The sequence below is a fragment of the Calonectris borealis genome, chromosome 2 (assembly GCF_964195595.1).
Source record: "Calonectris borealis chromosome 2, bCalBor7.hap1.2, whole genome shotgun sequence".
In the NCBI taxonomy this organism is placed as follows: domain Eukaryota; kingdom Metazoa; phylum Chordata; class Aves; order Procellariiformes; family Procellariidae; genus Calonectris; species Calonectris borealis.
Window position 1 is genome coordinate 79024494 of NC_134313.1, and position 21265 is coordinate 79045758.

Sequence of the window (21265 nt, forward strand, 5' to 3'; positions counted from 1 at the left end):
ACAGCCAGGAGGATTTTGGAAAATGCTTTCACCAGCCTCAAACTTAAATGGATTAAAGGCAGAACAATTCCTCACCACATTTTTTTTTCCTTTTAAATGGAGTTTTAAAAAGCAGGTTTCTGTTGTTCAGAGGGCAGCTTTTAGGGTGATTAATAGCTGCACTTTAGCTATTGCTTTTGAAAATTACCACATAAATTCCAATATTACCAACACACCTACTGCCTGAAATTTCAGACAGATACAAACACGGATGTTTGGCAAAGAAGAACAGGAACACTAACTACATACTGAAAACTTTATACCAATGTGCTTTTTAAGCATGAACAAGTGGCCAGAGCTTGACCAGAATAATAACCACCACGTTGGTTAAAACACAAATCCAGTCAGAACTTTAAAAAAACAATACTCTAGCTCAGTTTCCACAGGATTTTCCACAAATTTTTTTTTTTCAAAATACTTGCTGAATTTTAAAGTGACAACTAAACTCACAAAAGAAGGTCACTTAAAATAGTCACAAGTATTCAGAGAAGTGGAGCATAAAGGCAGTATTCCAATCCACATTGTTTTCCCTCCAAACTAAGCCTTGCATCCCCATGTACAAATCTCCCTGTTTTAGAAGCATTGCAAACAATAATGTTCTGGGACAAAAGGACACTTTTACTCACATGGGACATACGGCTGGGCTCAATGCTGGCACCAGGGCTGCTGGTGCTGCCCGGCCTCCCTGCTGGCAGTAGGTTGCACAGATGACAGTGATGGGAGAGTTAGTATCTCCCTCTCCTCTTCCCCCATCACAGACTCTGCTGCACCTTGTATCTGCAAAGCTTGGGTTGATAAAAAGCAGGGGAACAAAAAAACCCTCTTGGAATCTAATTTTATGTGCTATAGCCACCTGTTTCTTATATAGCAGAAGCACACCCGATAACACAGGCTGAATTGTGTGAACATTAATCACTTCTGTTAGTCTGAATCTCTTGTGAGTAATCCCAGCCCAGAAACCATTCAGCCTCACACAGCACTAGCAGAGCAGCAAGCAGTTCTTGGAGCAGGTAGGTAGCAAATGTGATAGATAAGCAGGGTCTGTTTAGCAATAGCTTTTCAAACAAGAGGAAAACTGAACTCTCCCACCCCCCAGTTTGAGCAAGGAAAGATGCTGTCTGGTTTTCATCACTTAGCTTCAAAATGTTTCATTGATAGCTGTAAGGTTTCCTTTGAACTAAAAAGTCAGGCAAAAGGCTTCAGGTCGTGCTGCCCTAGGCGCCGTGCAAGGCAGCAGCTTAGCCCTTCTGCTCTGCCCCTTGCCTGAGCAGGACAGCAAGCTCAGCTGGGCTGTCCCTTCAGTGCCTCCGGGCTTGATGGCTGGGGAGACAAGCCACTGCTCTGCGAGGGGTCCCACGGAGCACACGGAGGGGGACTGGGGAAGATACACAGGCTATAAACATTAAAGAAAATAGCCGGCAGCGCTTGGAGCATGATGGCTCTGAAAAGCTCCAGGGAGAAGTGCAGGGAAAAGCAAGTTGATGGTGAAACTGGAGGGGGAGCTGGGAAACAGTAGGGAGGTGTAGATATTTAGGGTATGGAAGGAGGACCAAAAACCAGGCATAAGGCCCAGCTATTACAGAAGAGAAGGCAGCAAGTGCAACCTGAAAAACTCATAGAAACACCACAGTCCCAAGCACAAGCCTCTCAGCAGGATGAGAGCAGCTGTTTGGACATGCTGTTTCTGAACTATTAGCTTTATGGGGATTTCCAGGGCAGGAAGCAATGTCAGCCAGCTGCCACTTGTGTCCCTCTTTTGCCATCATCGCCACAGCCCTTCGTCTGGCTACTCTTGAAGCTGAATGCAACCTCCTTGGGAAGAGGAAATGGCAACAGGCATGATATTAGTTATCAGGTTCAGTTTTATGAAACAGATTAAAATATTACAGAGGTTCCATTTGCTGAATATCCGTGCTAAGTTTTAAAGGATTTATATATTTTCAACATGGTAGTATAGGACCATATTTATCTCCTAATGAGAATGTTACGAGATACTACTAGTTTCTTAATTCAGCACAAGTTACACAAAATTGCAGGAAGATGTCACCATCTTGCCAAAAAGATAAGAAACCAGACTTCAAAACCAGCTGCAGGGACAGTCAAGACAAGCAATTTTCAGGCAGCGTGCCAACAAAAATACTTAATTGTTGTACTGCTACTGTCCCAAAGAGCCTTCAATGTGTGCTTTCTGGGGCAGAAGATGACACTAACTTACTTGTGTATGTGTAAAGGAAGTCAACAGCAGCAGTTGCTAGGAACAATAAAGAGGAGAAGCAAGGGATGACTAAAAGGACAAAAGGAGGAAGCCAGTAATTTGTAGGAAAGGACATACGTAATTAGAACTGGGGTTTTAGGAGAAGGCGTGTGTATATATATATCATTTCATTATCATCCATGGTAAGTCCTCCCTTAATTGTGCATTTCTAGAAATACTTGCATAAGGACAGAAATCAAATTAAAGACACACATTCATACGAATTTTGACCATGACAAAATGAGTTTTGACTTTTTGCAAAAGAGCAAAAAGACTCTGCATCTCTTTGAGCCTGTAAAGGCAATTGGCATTTCCTAAAGTCATGACTCAGAAATACTAATTCTGTTCAAATTACCCAGTTACTCATGATGACAATAAGAATATTTCAGAGCTTATCTGAGATCTCAGCTATGATGTGCAATGCATTTTAGATCAGTGATTTTCATAAGCCTCTCAGCAAACTCTTGTCTCAATCTCACCCCTAGTCACCACATTAAAAATTTCTTTCTAAAACTGCAAAGCCCCAGCTGTGCTGGCTCCTGTTCTGCACTATCTCAGGACAGCCTGGAGACATGACATCTCCATCAACACCAATACACATGCTGGACAATAGCTTACTGCGTGTCCGTCACAGAAAGGAAAGATCTTTCCCCTCCGTGTTGCATACTATTATAACCCTTCTAAAATGCAATGGACCAAAAAATATAAAGAACCAAAAAAGTGTTGTTCTTAATTGGCTGTAAAATGGAGAAAACTCATGTTTAAAATTCCTTTTGTCCCCAACTCTCTGACAATCTATAAGCAAGATCACAAAAATTGCTTAGGTTTCTGTTTTCCAACTACATAGCATAAGACTACAAAAGCTGGCCCAGACCACATACTATTGGGTGGGGTTACTATTCCAGTAAACTGCTGCAGACATACAGCTATCTTGCAGAATTTTTTTTTTCATTTGAAGATACACATCATTAAAGAAAAATTTGACCCTCTAAGCAATTCTTATGCAAGTGCTACCTTTGTTGCTTAGACCTTCCTTGATTTTGTTTTTTCACACCAGCTCTCGCTAGAGAACCACAGAGGCCCAGGTATCAGTAAAATCAGTAACAAGAAAGGGACCAGCGTGAGTGGGGCTGCTCCAGGAGGGGGGCCAAGCTAGGAGCTGAGGCAACCCCAGAAGAGGCCATGCCCTCACCGATGGGGCACCATTCCCCAGGATCCTAGCCAGCAGGCAGAGCCGGGGGTGGGTCACAGGCTCCAGTGACAGCCCCAACACAGTGGGATGAGCCCAGGAGTCCAGTCAGGTGCCAAAGGAGACAGAGCTACCACGTGGGACCGAGGGGTCCATCCAGGAGAAGATGCCAGAGAGACACCTGGGGCTTCAATACACCTACTACGGGGTGAGGCTGCTCAGGCTGCTACTACTTGTAGCTAAATAAAGAAAGATAAACTAATGTGCTTAGAAATAACATTTTAGAGTCTTGTTTTCATAATCTTTGTAGTTCTAAGTCCGAGAAAACCTAAACTTAATTTTCTTTTAGGTATTGAGAAGTCTAACAAACATAGATCTAGGAGTCTGAGCTGCAAAAGCAAATCCCACCACATTCTGCAAGATTTGCAGTGGAATTAAGAGTACTGGGAATACATTATGTTTCCACGCACATGCACTCTGATTTGTGGGTGTGCGTGTAAGGCCATAGGACACTGTGCTGCATGGTTTTTATCTTATTTGCGTGCTCTCAGTTTTACTCTGTGCTATATTAAGATGAAGTAGGGGGTGGAACAGGGGAAAATGTCCTTTGCTATGGGAGCCCCTAAATATACCTCCTAAATATTTCCTTACTCCTCTGCTCTGAGATACTGCTGAATTTAACAGGCTAGGGAATCACCTCAAAGAGCTGCAAGCCAGCAGCTTTTGCAGTAGCTGAAGAGAAGAGCAAGGAGCAAAACCTCAGAGCTGTTGAGCTGGGGTTCCTTCCGAGGCATCAGAGGAGGTAGCAGATTTTGCTGCAAATCAAAGTTAATGAGGTAGTTGTAGCCTTCACCTGGCTCATCTTCTCACCGTGTCAGAGGCTGTTAGTGCAGCCTGTTGCCTGGGGGGATGGCACCACATCTGTGAGGGCATGGCCTGCACCAGGATGACTTCAACCCCTGGCTCAGCCCCCCTCATGGAGCAGCCCTGCTCAGACTGCTCACTGACAAATAGTTATTTGGGTGGTTTATGGCTTTCATAGTGGAGGTTCCAACAGAAGTCATAGAATTACTTTTTCCAAAAGGTAACAACTATATTTCAAATTGATAGCACCGATGTGGTACATACTGTGAAAACAAATGGGTTAAGAGTCCATGCAAACTATGCACAGTCTTTGATTTACCCTTAATAAACACAACATTGTTGATGCAAAAATGTCGCTGAAAATTATTATAAAGAACCACCTCTGGTTTGTATAAATCCTCAAAGGGAAGATAATTGGTATTACTGTTCCTGTGCCACCCCTTCTTTCCAGTCAACATAGGGACATTGTAGGATTCAGTTATGTTTGGCTGATCAAGCTGACAGTCTGTATTCCTAAGGCTGTTAGCAGTCAGCATAAGTCAGAGCAGCCCTGAGGTTGATTTAATTTATACTGATGGACCTGCTGGAATAGACTGACCTCAGAATGAACTTCATCTGACCTTTTTACCCCTTTTCCTTACCTAGGCTATATGCTACTCAGTGTAGCATATTGAGTGTATAAATATGCATACATGCATGCATTGTATTTTTCAATTGAAAAATTGAATGCCACTGAATAATTTCCCCAATTCTTAAGTAGGCCTAAGACTGCCTCCAGGAAATTCTTTCCTGCTTTTCTTTAGAACTGAAATATAATTTGGGCAGTTCAGTTAAAGCAGTGTAAATAATCATGCAGAGCAGTCAATACAGTTCATAGTTTTTAGAGGTTTAACACACTTGGATGGCATCTGGACTAGTGATATAAATAAAAACTATCCTTTTCGGAAACAATTTTTAAAAAGGCCAATAGCTATTGTAACTCTATAACCCAGTAATATAGTATTGCCACTGCAAGCAACAGGCTACAGACTTTGTACTGAGTTTGCAAGACCATGGCACAGAGGCTTGCCACCTTTACTTTATCTGAGCTTGTTTTAATGTGTCTGCAGTTTTGTTTTTGCGTTGGATTAGTTTTAACATTTTTTTTTTCTGGCCAGATGGCAATGGCTATTTGCTTTACTTTCACTTGTCATTGTTTAATACCACCATAGTTTTATATAGATAGTAGTTACAAGTGATCATTCAGTGCAAAATGAGATATTTATAATTAACATAGCAAAGCAGTGCAGAGGAACAGAGGCCCGGTACAATAGCAGAGGCCTTGAGCAATGGGGACACAGAATGCCCTGTACTGGAGTACAGGTCCAGGATGATAAGAGATGGGGCACAGGCTGGCACCGAGGACTCCATCGCTATAAACAACTCACCAGTGGTCAGTTAAAATGCAGAACTATAGCCAATTTGCAGACAAAGCCAATTTATAGGTATCAAGAAAAAAGAACAGGTACCTAACATATGCAAAAGATACCATCTATATGGTATATATTCAGATGTATCATAGAGATGCAGACCAATAGAGAACAAGCAAGGTATAAAAGCACATTAGAAACATAAGTGACCCTAAGTGCACCCTAGAGTGAAAAAGAAGCCATCGACACCACATTCCTTCAGGTAAAGGGCTCCAGATCATGACTTGCCGTAACAACCCCACCACCACCAGACAGCAGCCACTGATCTTATGACACAGAGCAGCAGTGGAAAGGTGAGAATAACTGCAAGGAAAGGAGTAGAAACTAAGCGGTTGTGTAACAATTGTAACTATATCATTATTATTATTAGGAGAATTTTTGTTTAGGGATATTACTGTAATACTGTTATTTCTGTATATAACTATTTTGTGTAATACTAGATCTGGAATAATAATGATTTGTTGCTTAAACTGTTAAGGTTTCAATTCTACTAACAAATTATTGCTTTACGTAGAAGGTGTTTGCCCATCAACAAGATTTATTTTGCATGGTCTTACGTTCAGTCAACAGCTCTCTACATGTACAAATAACTAGAACAGACTGTCTAGATCAAACAGTAAGTATTATGGCCTATTACTGTGATACTGAAGCTTTCCTACTTGCTGCATGCTGAATTTATTGCTACCTATAAACTTCTACAATAATAAATCATAAAAACTTGATGCTCTTACACACTTAGCTGGCTCAAATCTCTAAGATCTTTTTTGGTAGATATTCTCAATTTTCTAAGAATAGACATACATATATATATACACATATATTCTGATTAGCTGACCTTAATTTGACTTTATTGTTATATGTTTTGAAAGGTTGCTTATGATTACATCCTCCAGCCAATTTGCCTAGGTGTCTTTCCATCTCAATGTTTTTCAGCATTTTGAAATAGATTAAATTACTACATTTCTTAAAGAAAAAGCCCAAAGTCAAGTTCATATTTTTTCTTTCTGCATTCTGGGATCCTGTGGCAAGGCCCTCTTAAAGACTACTTTTTCAAGTTCTTTTTATTACAGAGCTTCTGCTACTCCTTTTTGGCTCTTTGTGTGTCTTACTCAGGAGTTATCCTTGGTTTGCTTTTCTGTGTTTATTTCTCCCACCACGTATGCTCCCAAACTATTCAAAGTTTAAATCCATGTATGATACACTTTTTGTTGCTCAATCTTATCCTCATGTAATAAAAGGCTTTCTAGTGAAGGATAAAGTATGCTATTGCACGGCAGCAGCAAAGGGCAAAAATATCACAAGGTACCTCTCCAATTTTCCCCCAAAACACTTTTCAGTATCTAATAACAGCATGAAATGCCCAAGAAAGGCAAACAAAAATTAAGAAGAGGCATGACTAAGGCCCTACATCTTTTGTATTCATAAGGACACTAAAGGCAACTTTTAGCACAGAATAACAAAGCTCCTGTTCTACCTGTCTACAAGACAGTAAGAACCTTTGCTGTAGGAAGAGATGCGCTGTGATACTGACAGCTCTGTGAAATTTATATAACTTACCGTAAGCGGTTGTTTTTCTGTGTTGTGTAACTAGTATTCTTGCATCTTGAACCAACATTACAGAAAAGGGTCCGCATGAAAGGATAAAGGCCCCGACTTGGTAAATCCCGAGCTTCTAAGTAACCTAAAACCAAGCAGCAGCAGAATTAAAACCAGTGACATTGCAGTTACAAACCTGTACCATCACATTGTGTTCCTTTCTCCTAGAAAGTGGCTTTGTCCCCTGCAAACAATGAAGTTGTATCGAAGGCAGGTGTCCCATTTAAGAACAAATAATTCACCACAGAAAATGAATAAGTTCTGTGTCAGACTGTAACAACAGGGTGTAACATTTGAGAGCAGTCTTTGAAAAGTTGATTTGCATGGTAGTAAGGCCGTTGCAACATCATATGCTTTCTAGGCTCTTTGCCCAAAATGACTTGTGGCCTAGATTAGAATATAGACTTCTTCACAAAATAGCATTTCCTCTTTTCTCTCAGGCTTTCATGAGATTAAAGAACTGGTATTCAGCAATGTCTGAATGTACATCCGTCAAGACTGTCTAAACAGCGACTTTTCCATATCTCTGGAATTTATCCATATCTCTCCATAGTTTTGAGAATTTAAACTTCAAAATGTAAAGCAACTTTTTGCTTATTTTGAAACATAAGGAATAGCTATTATTAACTTAATTACTCTCTTTAAAACAGTTAAATTGAGAAATACTTGAAAGGTCATTCCCTTCTTCCTCGGGATAACCTTTTGGCAACAATTACATCAAAATTAAAGGAATGAAATGAGAAGATAAGAAAGCTAGCGTTTGGGCTAGCACTCTTACTGAATATTCAGAATTGAAAGATGCAGAAACAAGGAGTTCATTACATGTACACGATACTTAAAAATCCTAATTTTATTTAAATTCAGGTGCCAATATTTTTGAGACATGTACCATTAGAAATTGCACTGTTAGTCAAACCATCCTTCATTCCTCAGGAACTGTACCTGATGTATAAAATAATGAATTTTGAGTTGTGAATGACCACTGCCATTTGCAGATGAGTTATTTTTATTTAGCACACTCCAGTTCACATTGTAGAAAGCTCTCCAAGCACGTACACTGGATCCCTTTCTGCTAAAACAAAGCAGAAGACGTACTCCAAAAGCACACTTAATGTACTCAAACCATTAGCATGCTTTGCATCCTTGGGTCCAGACTAGAGCTAGTCTAAAGTAAATGTGTATGGTGCAGGCTAGATTCTTTCCAGATCTTTCACTCTACACATCTATAATTGTTTTACGACTTTGGTTTCTAATGTAGCTAAAGCTGGTTTATCCCCAGCTTACTGACATCTGTGAATAACAGAATAATAAACTGAATAGACTGTAATATTAGAAGTCATTCATTTCTGAATGAAGTTAACATTTGGCAAGATAAAAGCAAAAAGAACTTTATAAGGTGGAGGTAGTCATGACAAGTTTTGAAGTGTTGATGGGAATGGAAGAATTTATTATTTACAAAATGTTCATTCTAAATCCCAGGAAGTGGGTAGGGGTAAGATTCATCTTATCTAACTGCTAATTCTACTGCATAATTATCTACCTCTGAGCCAATCATCTAAACTCCATTACTCAATAGAAAGAAATAAATACAACTAAAACCCAAGTAATTCACCTTACTCCAAAGTAGATGCCTAAAACTGGTCTGGCAAATAAGACTTTAAACTTTGTATTTCTTTCCCGCCTAAATATGACTTGCTCAGATCCACAGTTGTCAAGACGGAATCCCACTGTAGGATTCTTTCCATTGACTCCACTACATTTACGTCCCCCCTTCTAGGATATCTTTAATATTTCTTAAATACTTCTACAAGCAGAGGCAGCCAAAATAGAACACAGGTGAAACAAAACATACAGTTTTCCTTGTATTTTGGGGGCTCCTGGAAACGGATTGCAGCCAGAATCAAGAAAAGCACACATGGCCAGAGTATTTCAGTGAGAGACAGGACCTGAAAAGGGAAATCAAAACATTGTCAGTACTATAGAAAACAGGATTTGTTTAATTAAAATTACATATCTTTTAATAAAATAAACATTAAATATCTACAACTACTGAAGGGAAAATAAGATCATTAAAAGCAAATTAGTAATTAAGACTTCTATTTAAAATCCTTATAACTTTGCCAAATACACTGCTTTCAGAGTACAAAAGCAGTTTTCACTACTTCTATTTCACTACTTCTATTTCTAGTAGATATTTCCCTCTGGTCAACACAGTGACATCCACCTTTCCCATACCTGAGCCTCCTAAGAAGCCAGCACCATTCTGCACCTTGCTGCAACTCCTCATGCTCCCCTGAAGCCTGCTGTCCTGAACCCTGCCCGGCGGCATACCTCCTTGTCCCTCCCTGGCTCCCTGACTGCTGCCATTACACCTTTTCTTTCACCTGCAGTCACCTCTCGCCAAAAACTGCCTTCGTCGCCTCCAGCAGCAGGGTGTGGTGAGACCAAGCATTTGGGCCTAAGGCACTTGATAGTGCCTTCTAGATAGGATAGAGCTACTTATCATCTGTCCTTCTTTGCTCCTACTCATCTTTCTGTAAACTGGAGAAGCTACTTGGGGTTCTACATCATGGGGACCATCTCTGGAGAACTTGTGGACTAACCAAAGTCTTCTGATTTCAAGCCTGCTGTTCTGTTCTGTATCCGTCCTACTGCACCAGACTTTTATCGGAGACTTCCTTTACCTCTTGCAAGCACATCAAGCACAAATAAAGGAATTGAATGTGCGTTGGCTCAATAGCTTTCAAGTCCATTGCCCAATATCCAGAATGATACTTGTAAGCCCTGGGCACTAAAATAACTGTGCCACTGTTTTGCTCTTTCAGTACAACAACCAGGACAAAACACAAAGTCATGTAAATAAAACCATGGTGAGGAGCCACCACAGCTAATTCCAGGCAGCTCTACTTCTGAAAGCCTAGGACTGGACTCATGGCCAAAACAAGTCACTGGTTGTCACCTACCAACCAAAAAACCTTGAGGTTCTTGGTTATATTTAACAAGGACTATGATGTGGGAAGAACAGGAATGGTTTTATCTATTGGCTCAGTCACCAGTATCCAAACTGTTAGTTAAAAAAGCTAGTCTTATTGTATACAGCTAAATCTAGGCCTTACTAAAAAAGATGTGAGTTTGGAGCAGCATTTCACTAGGACACTTACTGGTGAGAGTACCTCTTTGGTACTTTAAGAGTTTGACCCACTGAGAATTGCTGCTGGATTATCAGCTGGTATGTAGAAAGAAAAACAGAGAAAGGGGAAGAAGTAACCCATTTGTAAGTATAACTGAGTGTCATCTGGCTAGAAATACAAAAGAATACTCTGTGGCTAGAAAAGTCACACAGGCTGTAACATAGTAGGGTATGCCAGGTACAGAACAGTCACAGTTGAGAACTCTCCTCTGGTTTAAGCTCTTCCAAAATTAATTTGCTTAGTCAGAATATTCGAAAATCTGGCATGCAGGGAAGGGTTGTTATTCCAAATCTGGGACAAATGAGCCAAAGATTCTTAAAATACAAAAATACAATAGCAGCATTTTTTAAAATGGGCAAGTTGTCTATTTTTTTTTTTTTTTTGCACAAACCTAGGGATTAAAATGAACATTACACAATGCCACTAGCATTGGCCCTGGGGAGAAAAGCACCTAATGAAATTATAAGAGCTGTAAACAATTGATGCTCTCATTCTGGGCTGCATTCTCCTTGGTTGTTGTCATTCACCCGAGAAACCTCATTGCACCTAAAGAATAAGGTAAATAGCAATGATTTTGGTGAAGCTATAAAATTCAAGGTTTAGTAAATATATCAAATTTGCAACTGGAAAATACCAGTGAGCCAAGCAAGTATAGGCCTATTAGAATAACTTCTGTTGTTTAGAAGGTTTTAGGAAAACAAATAATTTCCTCATTTTCCATTTATCTCCAGAATTTCAGTATGGATTAATGGAGGTGGACTTCTCAGTCTAACATGCTTATGCCTTTCTTTGTTAGAGTACCATGGGTCCGGATGTTGATAATAGCAATTGCAGAGAACCTAGGAATATTAAGAAGTAATCCCATTGTCCACATTGCCATAGTCTGCTCCAGCTGTCCTTACTACCACCTCAACCACTACCTGGGTAGCAGCAGCAGCAACCATGCAGCTGATGCTTGGACATGAGGGAGTCTGAAATAGTTGGGGTTTTTTTCCCAACCCCCAAAAGAGCCCTTAGCAGTCCTGTCCTTTGGTAAGCTAATGATTTTTTTAGGCAAATAAAGCAAACCACTCTCAGCTGGCTCCTGCAGAGCATGTGATAACAGCAGAATTTGGGATAAGTACCAGAACTGAGAAGGCAGCTGCAGAGGCAACAGCAACAGATTGGGCTGAAGTGGAAATGGGTTGGAGGATTCAATGAACCTGCATGCTGCAGGTATATTCATGTTCAAATAGGAAAGGCACCAACAGAAGAAGGTCCAAAGAAAGGGCGTTCGAAAGATGGCAGCCCTCGCGCAGACGCTTTGCCCAGGCACTGAGGGGAACTGAGCTCTGAGAATTCATGCCATTATGGCGAGTTGCACCTGGGGAGAATGGTGAATTTGGTAACGGACTTTTAGGACCTGACTGATAAAACTAGACAACTTTAACTGTTTGCTGTTATTTTATTTTGTTGGGTTTTTTTTTTTTTGCACTGATGCAAAAACATACATGTGCAAAACAGAGGGCACGCCACAGTAAGCAACTTTTAGGGATGTTTATATCTTTCAAAGTGTGGAAGGAGTGTGAACGCTAAAGGACAGAAGCAGGGCAAAGGTGACACTCAGTGTAGGGGCAGATGAAGAGCAAGAATTATACCAGCTTAACATTAATCCAAAATGAAAATGATTAATAAAAACAACTTTTTAAAAAAGGCATAGTTTCAGGATAGGCTATGTTTCTGTTTTCTCCTAATAGCCGTATTAGCAACTACACACTCCAAGGATTTCACAACATGATTATAAGCCCAATTCTCCTCTAAATTAGGGTATCAGAACAAGAGAATTTGGGAATCACATTTCATCCTTTACCTAGCTGCAAATTTGGGTGGTAATAAACAATAGTTAAGAAATGCAGTGATAGAAAACTTAAGTAATACAGTTGCTTGGTAGTATGTATCTCCTGAGCTTCCAGAATCTGTACTTCATAAGCAAAAGCTTCTGAAAACAGAAAGAAGGTATCTTCTACACAACCGCAATTTCAAACTCCAACTGATGTCCAAACATATATATTATGCTGTGATGCCTTTGAACCGTGTTAATGAGAGGCGCTGATGCCTGTCTGAATTTCAGTCAAAACTCCTACTGTTTACAGAACACTTACGTCTTTCACAGCCCCTTCACCCTTCACTGTGTGATATCAACTAATGCCACATGACACTCATGACACATCGTTAGTTCAACAGACCACACTTGTCTTCTAGCCCTAACTGCTGATAAATAACCATGAGAAGACAATTACCTTCCACAGATAGATCTACACAATATAAGACAGAGCTGAAGCACATCAGATCTTTCAGGAGGTGCTTCTCTCTTCAGATTCACAAGGGTCTGACCTGCGCTCTGCATAGGTGGACGATCCACCTGGATTTCTCCTTGTGTAACTGCAGGTGGAGCACCTTCGTGGTTCAGTGTTCGCACAATGAGCACATAAGAGGGTTTTGCAAATTCCCCAGGGCAGCTCCTGGCTCTGAACAGGCAGAATTAAGTTTGCTTTGGGTCATTTATTGTAATTCTTTGTTTGGGGAATTCTGCATCTCAGTGAGCTCCCTATTCAGGAAAGCTACCAATTAGGCAAACTTAAAACTTACATGAATGAAGATTTTGTCCTTCAAAAATATATAAGAGGGAAAACTAGACAGAGCAAGACAGCATGGAGGAGAACACAAGATACTGAGAAGCCACTTCACGCATACCGATTGAAGTATGAGGAACAGGGAGCACACAGTAGTGTTTAGGAATGGAGAAGAATATAACCAACAGTATCCCTCCCCAAAAATGTCTTTCATATTAAAAAACATCACTTGAAATCATTTGGAGAAAAAATCCTCTCTCTAAATCACAATTTTATTTAAGTGAAATATTCCTGAAATGAAAAGCTCTATGTTTATTTAATTGAGGTAATCCTATCCGAAGCAGCCAACGTGCCTCATTGCAAATCCCCAGATCATCACAGACAAGGGAAACCAATGAGAAACTATTAATTGAAGTGACATTTTTTTCCACAAAAATGTTCTCTCACTTGAGAAAATTCACTTCCTTCTATCTTAAATTAAAAAATCACATCAATCACAATAAAAATAATCCATGACATTTCATCTCATATTGGAGTATTATTTTAATTTTGACTGCTGTTGAAGTAGCTGCCACATCCTGCGTATTGGAATTTGAAAGGTTAAATTAGGCTTTGCAGAGTGGATAAGAAAGGAAATTTTTAAGTATGTACAATTTTAATATACAATCCTTGCATTCCCCATATCTCTAATTTGATCACAACTGTGCAAGCTTTCTTACATTACCGATGAGTACCTGTAATGTGAAGAAAATTGATTTTCGTTCTCGCCACTGCTACAAGCACTGGTAGTATCTAATGATAATTACAAGACAAGCTGTGGCTCTTCAAAACTTTTATGAGATTTCCTATCTCATTTGCAAATGGGGGAGCATTGCTGTATTCAGCCATTTTAGGATTAAAACACACTGTTGTTCTCTACTTGTGTTTTCAACAATTAGGAGACCAAAGGCAAAACAGGAACCACTTGCAGCCAGCCTATGCAACCTGCAGCGCAACCTAACAATCTGCAGTGAAAAGGGAAAATCGATAGATACACTCTTTCCAACGGATATTAAAAGAAGATTTAAAATATTCCTTTTTTTATAATTTCCAAAAACTCACCGGTTGCCTCACACGGCAGAGCCAATTCTTCCAAAATAGAGCCTTGAACTGCTGTACAGCATGCCCCATGTCGTCTTTTCTTTCCTTCATCCACTTGCAGAGTGTCTTCTTAAGGACTTTCTAACTCAGAATCATCTCACCAAGCAGCCTGAACATATTATTCAGAAGCTGATTAATTCCAGCACTAGAGAATGGTGCAAGAGGTTTGCCTGCTTGCTGAGAAAAGATGAGATTATGTTTCTGCCTCTTGTTTTGCATTCGTTGAGGAATCTCATCTTTCCATTCGCTTCTCAGTGCAATGAACAGTAAGGGGATGGGTTTGTATAAATACCTTCAGGGTGCTTTACGCCACAGTGTATATTCTGCACTTGTTTCTACTTTTCTGGAATAAAAATGAAGCAAACAACAGGAAAAAAGATTATGTAACACACATTTGTCTTTTTCCAGAGTTTGGTGACTTTCTGTCACTGCAGTATTAATGTCATTTTGCACGCATATGCTTAGATTTTTGAAAAAAAGAATAGTAGGAAAACAAGTACACTGTTTAACCACGTGGCCCTATAAATATCTGTATTCTTCTAGAACACCCTTATAAGTACACATCTAGCACTGTGGTGGTCCCATTGCATCATCATATGACTGTTTAATTTTATCTTACAAAGGGCGTGTGTTTGACATTTCATCCTCCTTTTTCAGTATACATTACCTATGTAAGGGTGGAATACTCCAACGAGTCAGAAAACTGTGCTAATTAATTGCTACATGCCACCCAGGATTTCCTTCAGGAAAGAGGAGGGAGGGCAATTCCTGGAGCTGTGCGGAGCGATCTGCAGGAGGGGAGCTGGGCATTGCTGTGGCAGCGGGGCCACCCGGAGACACTGCAGGTGTCTGGCGGTGCAGAGCTCTGCTGTTTTACCGGGGGGTGAGGATGACTGCCCTACCCATCGGGAATGCCACCTTGAGCAGAGGAGTAAACTTTCTGTATGTTTTGTTCTACCGAAATAAATCGCCTAAGATAGAGTCTGATCCCCAAAGGTTATCTCCATGGTCAATGGAGACACATAACACAGCCATTATAGAAGGTGATTCAAACCACCTATGATCTGAATCATGAATCACACATACACACGCATTAGGACAGTGGGATGCCTGAACAAATATTCTTTATTTCTCACTATTGCTGAGTAAATTTCTGCAAAATGTATCACTATTGAATGAAAGGGACATCTTAACATTCACAGCTGTTTTTCCACATTAAGAGTAACATCCCCAAAAATGTAAAAACTTTTTGGATACAGAAGTCACCAGTGAGGAATCCGACTTCCACTAGATTTGAGCTAAGGCAGCAATCTAAAAAAATAATGTCTGATACTTCTGCAATGGGCAACTGTGCATCTGTAGGCCCAGCCTGAGCTCTGCCAGTTCCCATCGGATGAGGTTCAGCTGTTGTCTTATGTCCCGAGCCTGAGCTTCCTTCTCCCAAGCTTTGGATTTGGGTCACCCAGCAGTAGTTTTTGCCCTCCAGAGCATGTTGTGAAGCTTAGTTCTCCACTTCATATTAAACTGACTGATTAATCTGTTAAAATCTTTGCATTTGAAATGGTGCAAATTTCTGTTTTAATTTTTACATTTTCCATGGGTTCAAGGAGTAGAGAAAAAATAGATTATATAGGTGTCACGAATTCATAAATTTCTACATACTGGTAAAAATCGCCTCCCAGCAAAGCAGAAATCACATATGCAGTCATCGCAGAATATGACTAGTTGAACACCTTTACTCCTCAAATATGGTGGGATTTCCTTTTATTTTCTTTGCTCTGAGATTGAAAAATTACTGAAGTCATCATTTAGCTTTAAATGGAAATGTGGAAGTCCTCAGGACGTACTAAAAAACTAAGTAGTTCAGTGTTTACCTGAATGATGTTAAGCATCTTTGTATCTCTAAGGCAGGATTAATGAAGTTATGTATGAAGGTGGGTCTGTTGAGCACACCTTCTGTTCTTCCATTAGCCCCTATTTCCCACTCCAGCCCCCGTCGTCGTGGCACCGGCAAAGCGCGCACCTCCAGCGGTCATCCAGCACGTTACCATCTTTCTGCTTCCTCCAGCGCAGAAGAGCGGCCCCCGTGCTGTGCAGCAGAGCCACACGTCCCCCACGTCTCACCTCTCCCATCAGCCCCCCGCTCCGGGGCGCTCCCCTTGGCATGCCCTACGGTGGCAAAGCGTAGCTGGGCAAACAAGCAAAAAGGAAGGACGTGCCCCACCAAGGAGCTCCACTTCACAGCTGGCTGGCATTTGCATAAGGGATGTTTCTGCTTTCAGTCAAGCAATGCTAAAATCTCTGATATTTCAGAGTGCGTACAGTAATTTGGCTCACTGGGACCAAAGGTGAAATTCTGAGATAGCTGAGATGAAAATTCTGTGCACAGTTGAAGGATGCATTTTTAAACAAACATTTGTCAATAATTTAATATGGTGAATATACGTATGGGTTCACACAGCCATTTTGGAAAGCTGGGGAGCAGAATCTATACTGTGTGATTTGTAGGAAATGGTAAGCTAATCAGTCAGCATAATGAATTACAAGCGGTTATTTATCAAAGCAACTGATACAGAAGTCAGTTCCTGACTGAAAGTACGTAAGCTAAAACAGCTCACATGAACCATTTGCCAAATTATTTTGAACAAGTAATTCTGCAAAATCTCTGCTCATCTGACTGTGTGATGTGCGTAATTATTATGCTCTATATAATTACATAGTCATAAATGTTACATTCTAATTTTTAATGCTAAACAGCTTTTCCTGGATACAGGAAACAACTATTTTGTATGCAATTAATATTTAGTACTAATGAACTACTGACTCCTAATTTTACTATATAAGACACCCAATAGACAAACGCCTTTACCAGAGAGTTCTGTTAACTTCATTTGCCTTCATACATCATTGTCCTTTCCGAAATAAATTCTTTCTCCAGTAGTATGGTGTCTGGTGTTCTCCAGTAGTAGACTTGTTTTTTTCTAGAACAAAATTTATGAAAGTAAAAGGTACTTCATAAACATTCAACCAAGAACAATCCCTGCAGTGGCATTCTGGGAAATTACTTCTAAAAGTAATTTTAAAAGAAACAGGATGTATGAGCTTGATTGTATTATTTGCAATGTTGTAGAAATATGAGAAATACGAAATCAAACTGCCCCCCACCTTCCCCCCACAACAAACGCTTGGCACAAAAAAGACAGTAATATTAAAAATTAAGCACACAGGCAGGAAAAGTAAATCAGTTCTGAACATTTTTGGAAAGACACGTCAGCTATATTGCTACCATCCTGGAAGCTCTTTTGAGTGATCTAGGTTTCATCAGTACAGTGTCAAGCAGTATCCTGTGCAAATACCGGCCTTAAATAGCAACTTTGTTTAGGAGTTGCATGTACAAAGAGCTTAAAAAGGTTCAAACGCAGCACAGTTGCTGGTAGGCTAAATAAACTAAATGCTTTCAGGGCTCCTTAACAGAGCGGCTGTAGTCATCATTCAACATCTTGAATATTGCAGGGCAAATCAGAAGGTTGTGTATTTCATCATGTGCTCCACTCATTCCCTCTGGAATGGGAAAAAAAATATGCTCAGGATTGGGTCTCCAAGTGAGGACAAGACAGCGTGACCTGCGCTTTTCTGCTTCTGCTTAGCTTTAGCAGGCTTTGTCTCGGTTTTAACTTAAAAGTTTACTGCTATAATATGCAAGATATCCAAAACCATTGGGGCAGAAAAGGCAGAGAACCTTCTGCCAGCATCCATCTCTGGTTTTAAAACTTGTCTGCTTTATAATAATATGATACCATCAACACGCCACGTCTAGCCTACAGTTTTAATATAAGCTAATTAGAGTAAGTTGGCAAGCACATTCAAAGAAACATAGTTTTATATGTTAAATAGGTTAAAGCCCAGGAGCCAAAAATACTGTTTGGTACACAGGAAAGCAGTCCAATCATGTAAGAATATGGCTGGGAATCTGGTAAACTAGCGTATTTTCCTATCACCACCCACAATTTCTTTCACAAGGTTTATTGCGTGATCACAAGGCTTTCCTTTTAACATTATTAGGAGTATGACTTGTAGATATTTACATGGCACAGACCTGTTTTGCAGACAAAGCGCCTGCAGGATGACATCAATGAGTAGCATCTTTCCTGGGAGACACTTCCTCTGTGCAAAGTTAGGATACCATGAAAAATGTTAGTTGCGGGCAAGGTCAAATAATAGGGCTGATTAAGATGGAGCTACACGTTAAACAAACCAGACCCAATCTGACAAGGAGGCCAGTGGTTTGTTTGAGCTTCTGGGCAGCTCTAGGAATTTTATTCTTGCAATATGACAGACTGATAGTGAAATGAAAATTTTCTCACAGTTACAAGCTCAGCGCCAACAAGAAGCATCTGGAATCAGGTTTCTGTGTCGTGTAAAACCGTCTCTGTCCGTCTTTTTCTGCTGCTATGTTTTGTTTGTAGCCTGAGCAAAAGCATTGCCCCTGTCAGCATTACTCTTTCTTCTACTATTGTACCACAGAGTTTCAGATTTAATGTTGCTCTGTTCCGTGACCTCCTTTCTCTTCAGGCAGAAGACTCTTTTTTAACTGTAATGTAATTCATACTCTGGAGTATAATATTAAACGGTAATTATTTTAGAAAGAGAAAGCATGTATTTAAGTCACTCCAACTTAAAGACTGAGAAACTTTCAGGGAAAGCAAACCTCAACATCTTGTAGCAAACTCTAATAGTGTCATCAAATCACACTACTGTGCTTTTTTGTATTCAGTTGTTGCACGTAGATCCAATCCCCAAAGCTCAGTTTGCTGCTTTGCACTACTGAGCACTGCATTCAGAACATAACTGACTGCTCATGGGCAAATCTAAAAACATTCACGCTTTAGTTTCTTTCACCTATCTTGTCAATGGAAATGAAACACATCTCTATTCAACTGTATAAACATTTTATTTAGGAATATATTGAGATCCAGACTTGAGAATAAAATCCAGTTCTGTTACATAACTCACTGAAAATCCTTTGCAAGGACTCAGGAAGAATTTTAAAAGATCTTGCGTAGTATATGTGTATATTTTCAAGAAATACTGAAATTACTGAATTATTTTGCTTGGTTTTTAAAGGGCAGATAAAAACATTTATACTCTAAGCACTTCTGGCAATAGGTCATTCCAAAATGTTCCTTTTCAGGATTTCTCATACCTTCTTTTAAAAAAAATCCTTCTCTGAAGTATATCAAGATGCCAAAAATAAAAATCCACTCCTTCAAGTCACTGATCAAGTTACTGCACATTCTCAGTCTCTTGCAAATGTGAAACATATGCATTCTAGCCTATCTTCATTATGGTCATTATAGTCTCATTTCTTTAGCAAAAAGGTAGGAACAGGCCAGAACAACACCATGAATCACAGAACAAACCATTGGTAGAAACCACTCTTTTCTCTCTTCAGGCTTCCACCCTAGTCATATCTTCTACCCTTCTTCTTTGCTTTTATCCTGCTTTCATTCTGATTTCTGGAGTAAACTGATTCCATAGTGTATTGCTAGGTACAGGGTGGCACAGAGAATAAAAGCAGGCCTTTGATTTGAAATTGAGGTTTCCAGGGTTTGCAGGATTTGTAGATCTACCAGGAGACACTGCACTATGTAATATCAAATATATACGTAATACCATATATGCTTTTAAAAATATCACCACTCCAAATCGTGATTCATGTTCTACAGAAAGCACGTGTCTGGCTAATATTAAATAATTGATTTGCATATAAAAGTCTGTTAAAAATTTTATAATTCTTTATGGACGTCTTTGTAAAACCTACAGGAAGGTAAATTCACTGCCGGATGCACACAGCTGACTCATTGCTTTATCTTGCTGTCCAGTTGCAGTCACAAGGGAAAATACAATTGTTCTTAGCAGGGTAACACTCTGGCAAGTTTCCTCTGAAGCTAAGAAAAGTATTTTATTGCACGTAAGATATGTCTATAGAGCACCCTCTTGCATTAGGAATACAGCATTACAGGATGGTGACCAGTAGAAACAGGAGGATACTTGGCCTCCTTTGAATTCTAATTTTAAGTTGTCATACATCCCTTTATTCCATCTATTAGGAAGCACAGAAGACAAATATTTTAGCAGAAAGAAAAGTACAATGTCCTAAGGAACAGTGGGAAGGAGAAAGGACATATTGGCAAAAAGTGAATGGCTAAAGTCTTCCAGGGAGGGGTTTCTGTGAGAGTCTTGTGTATTGATTTAATAGAGCAGTTGCATCACCCCATGAACGCTGAACCTGAGCTCCAGCTCAGCCAGGCCACAATGCAAGTCATATTTCGGCATGTAGCACGTAAGAGTTTTCATACTAGTTATCAAAATAGGCATGCCTACTTTATATGACTGTAAATACAAAAGCTTTGTAGTTTCAGTTGACAGCTCATACCGTTAAATGATTTAAGAACTTTTTCTTTTTAACCAGTTTCCAGATTCTTGCTGTCCTTCCTTTAAAAAGACAAATCCACCATTTCAGATTCATCCCTCCAGGACAACTGCAGTAATATGCTTCCCCAAAGCTTCACAGAGCCGCATTAGGTGTTTGTTTTCTTGATACAGTATTTTTTCTCCTCTTTAGGTCATTCATAGTAAGTATTTCTTTTTACAACAGCAAACAACTGTCTCCTCCAAACCCATACTGGTCAATTTGGTATAAGCTTTTCTTCAGCTGAAAGTGCAGTACGTTGCTTCTTAAGTGATCTCCTTTTTGTCTCCTTGCTACTGTTCTGGGAACAGGAGGTTGCAGAGCAAGGATGTGCTCTGTTGCATGTTTCCCAAGGGACCTCACAGGGTTTCGTGCAATGTCCAGGCAAGCACCAGGCATAGATAAGCACAGATTTCTTTTTTTTTTTTTTTTTTTTTTT

General features: G+C 39.9%; 1 protein-coding gene across 1 annotated transcript in view; it reads right to left on the bottom strand.

Moving 5' to 3' along the window:
* Positions 1-14497, bottom strand: part of ABCA13 (ATP binding cassette subfamily A member 13) — a 210761-nt gene extending 196264 nt beyond the window's left edge. The window contains exons 1-3 of the mRNA XM_075142413.1: positions 14316-14497; positions 9264-9357; positions 7373-7496 (exon numbers count right to left, since the gene is read on the bottom strand). Coding sequence (XP_074998514.1) covers positions 7373-7496; positions 9264-9357; positions 14316-14405 — 308 coding nt within the window. The 5' untranslated portion in view covers positions 14406-14497. The remainder of the gene's footprint in view (positions 1-7372; positions 7497-9263; positions 9358-14315) is intronic.
* Positions 14498-21265: the final 6768 nt, after the last annotated feature.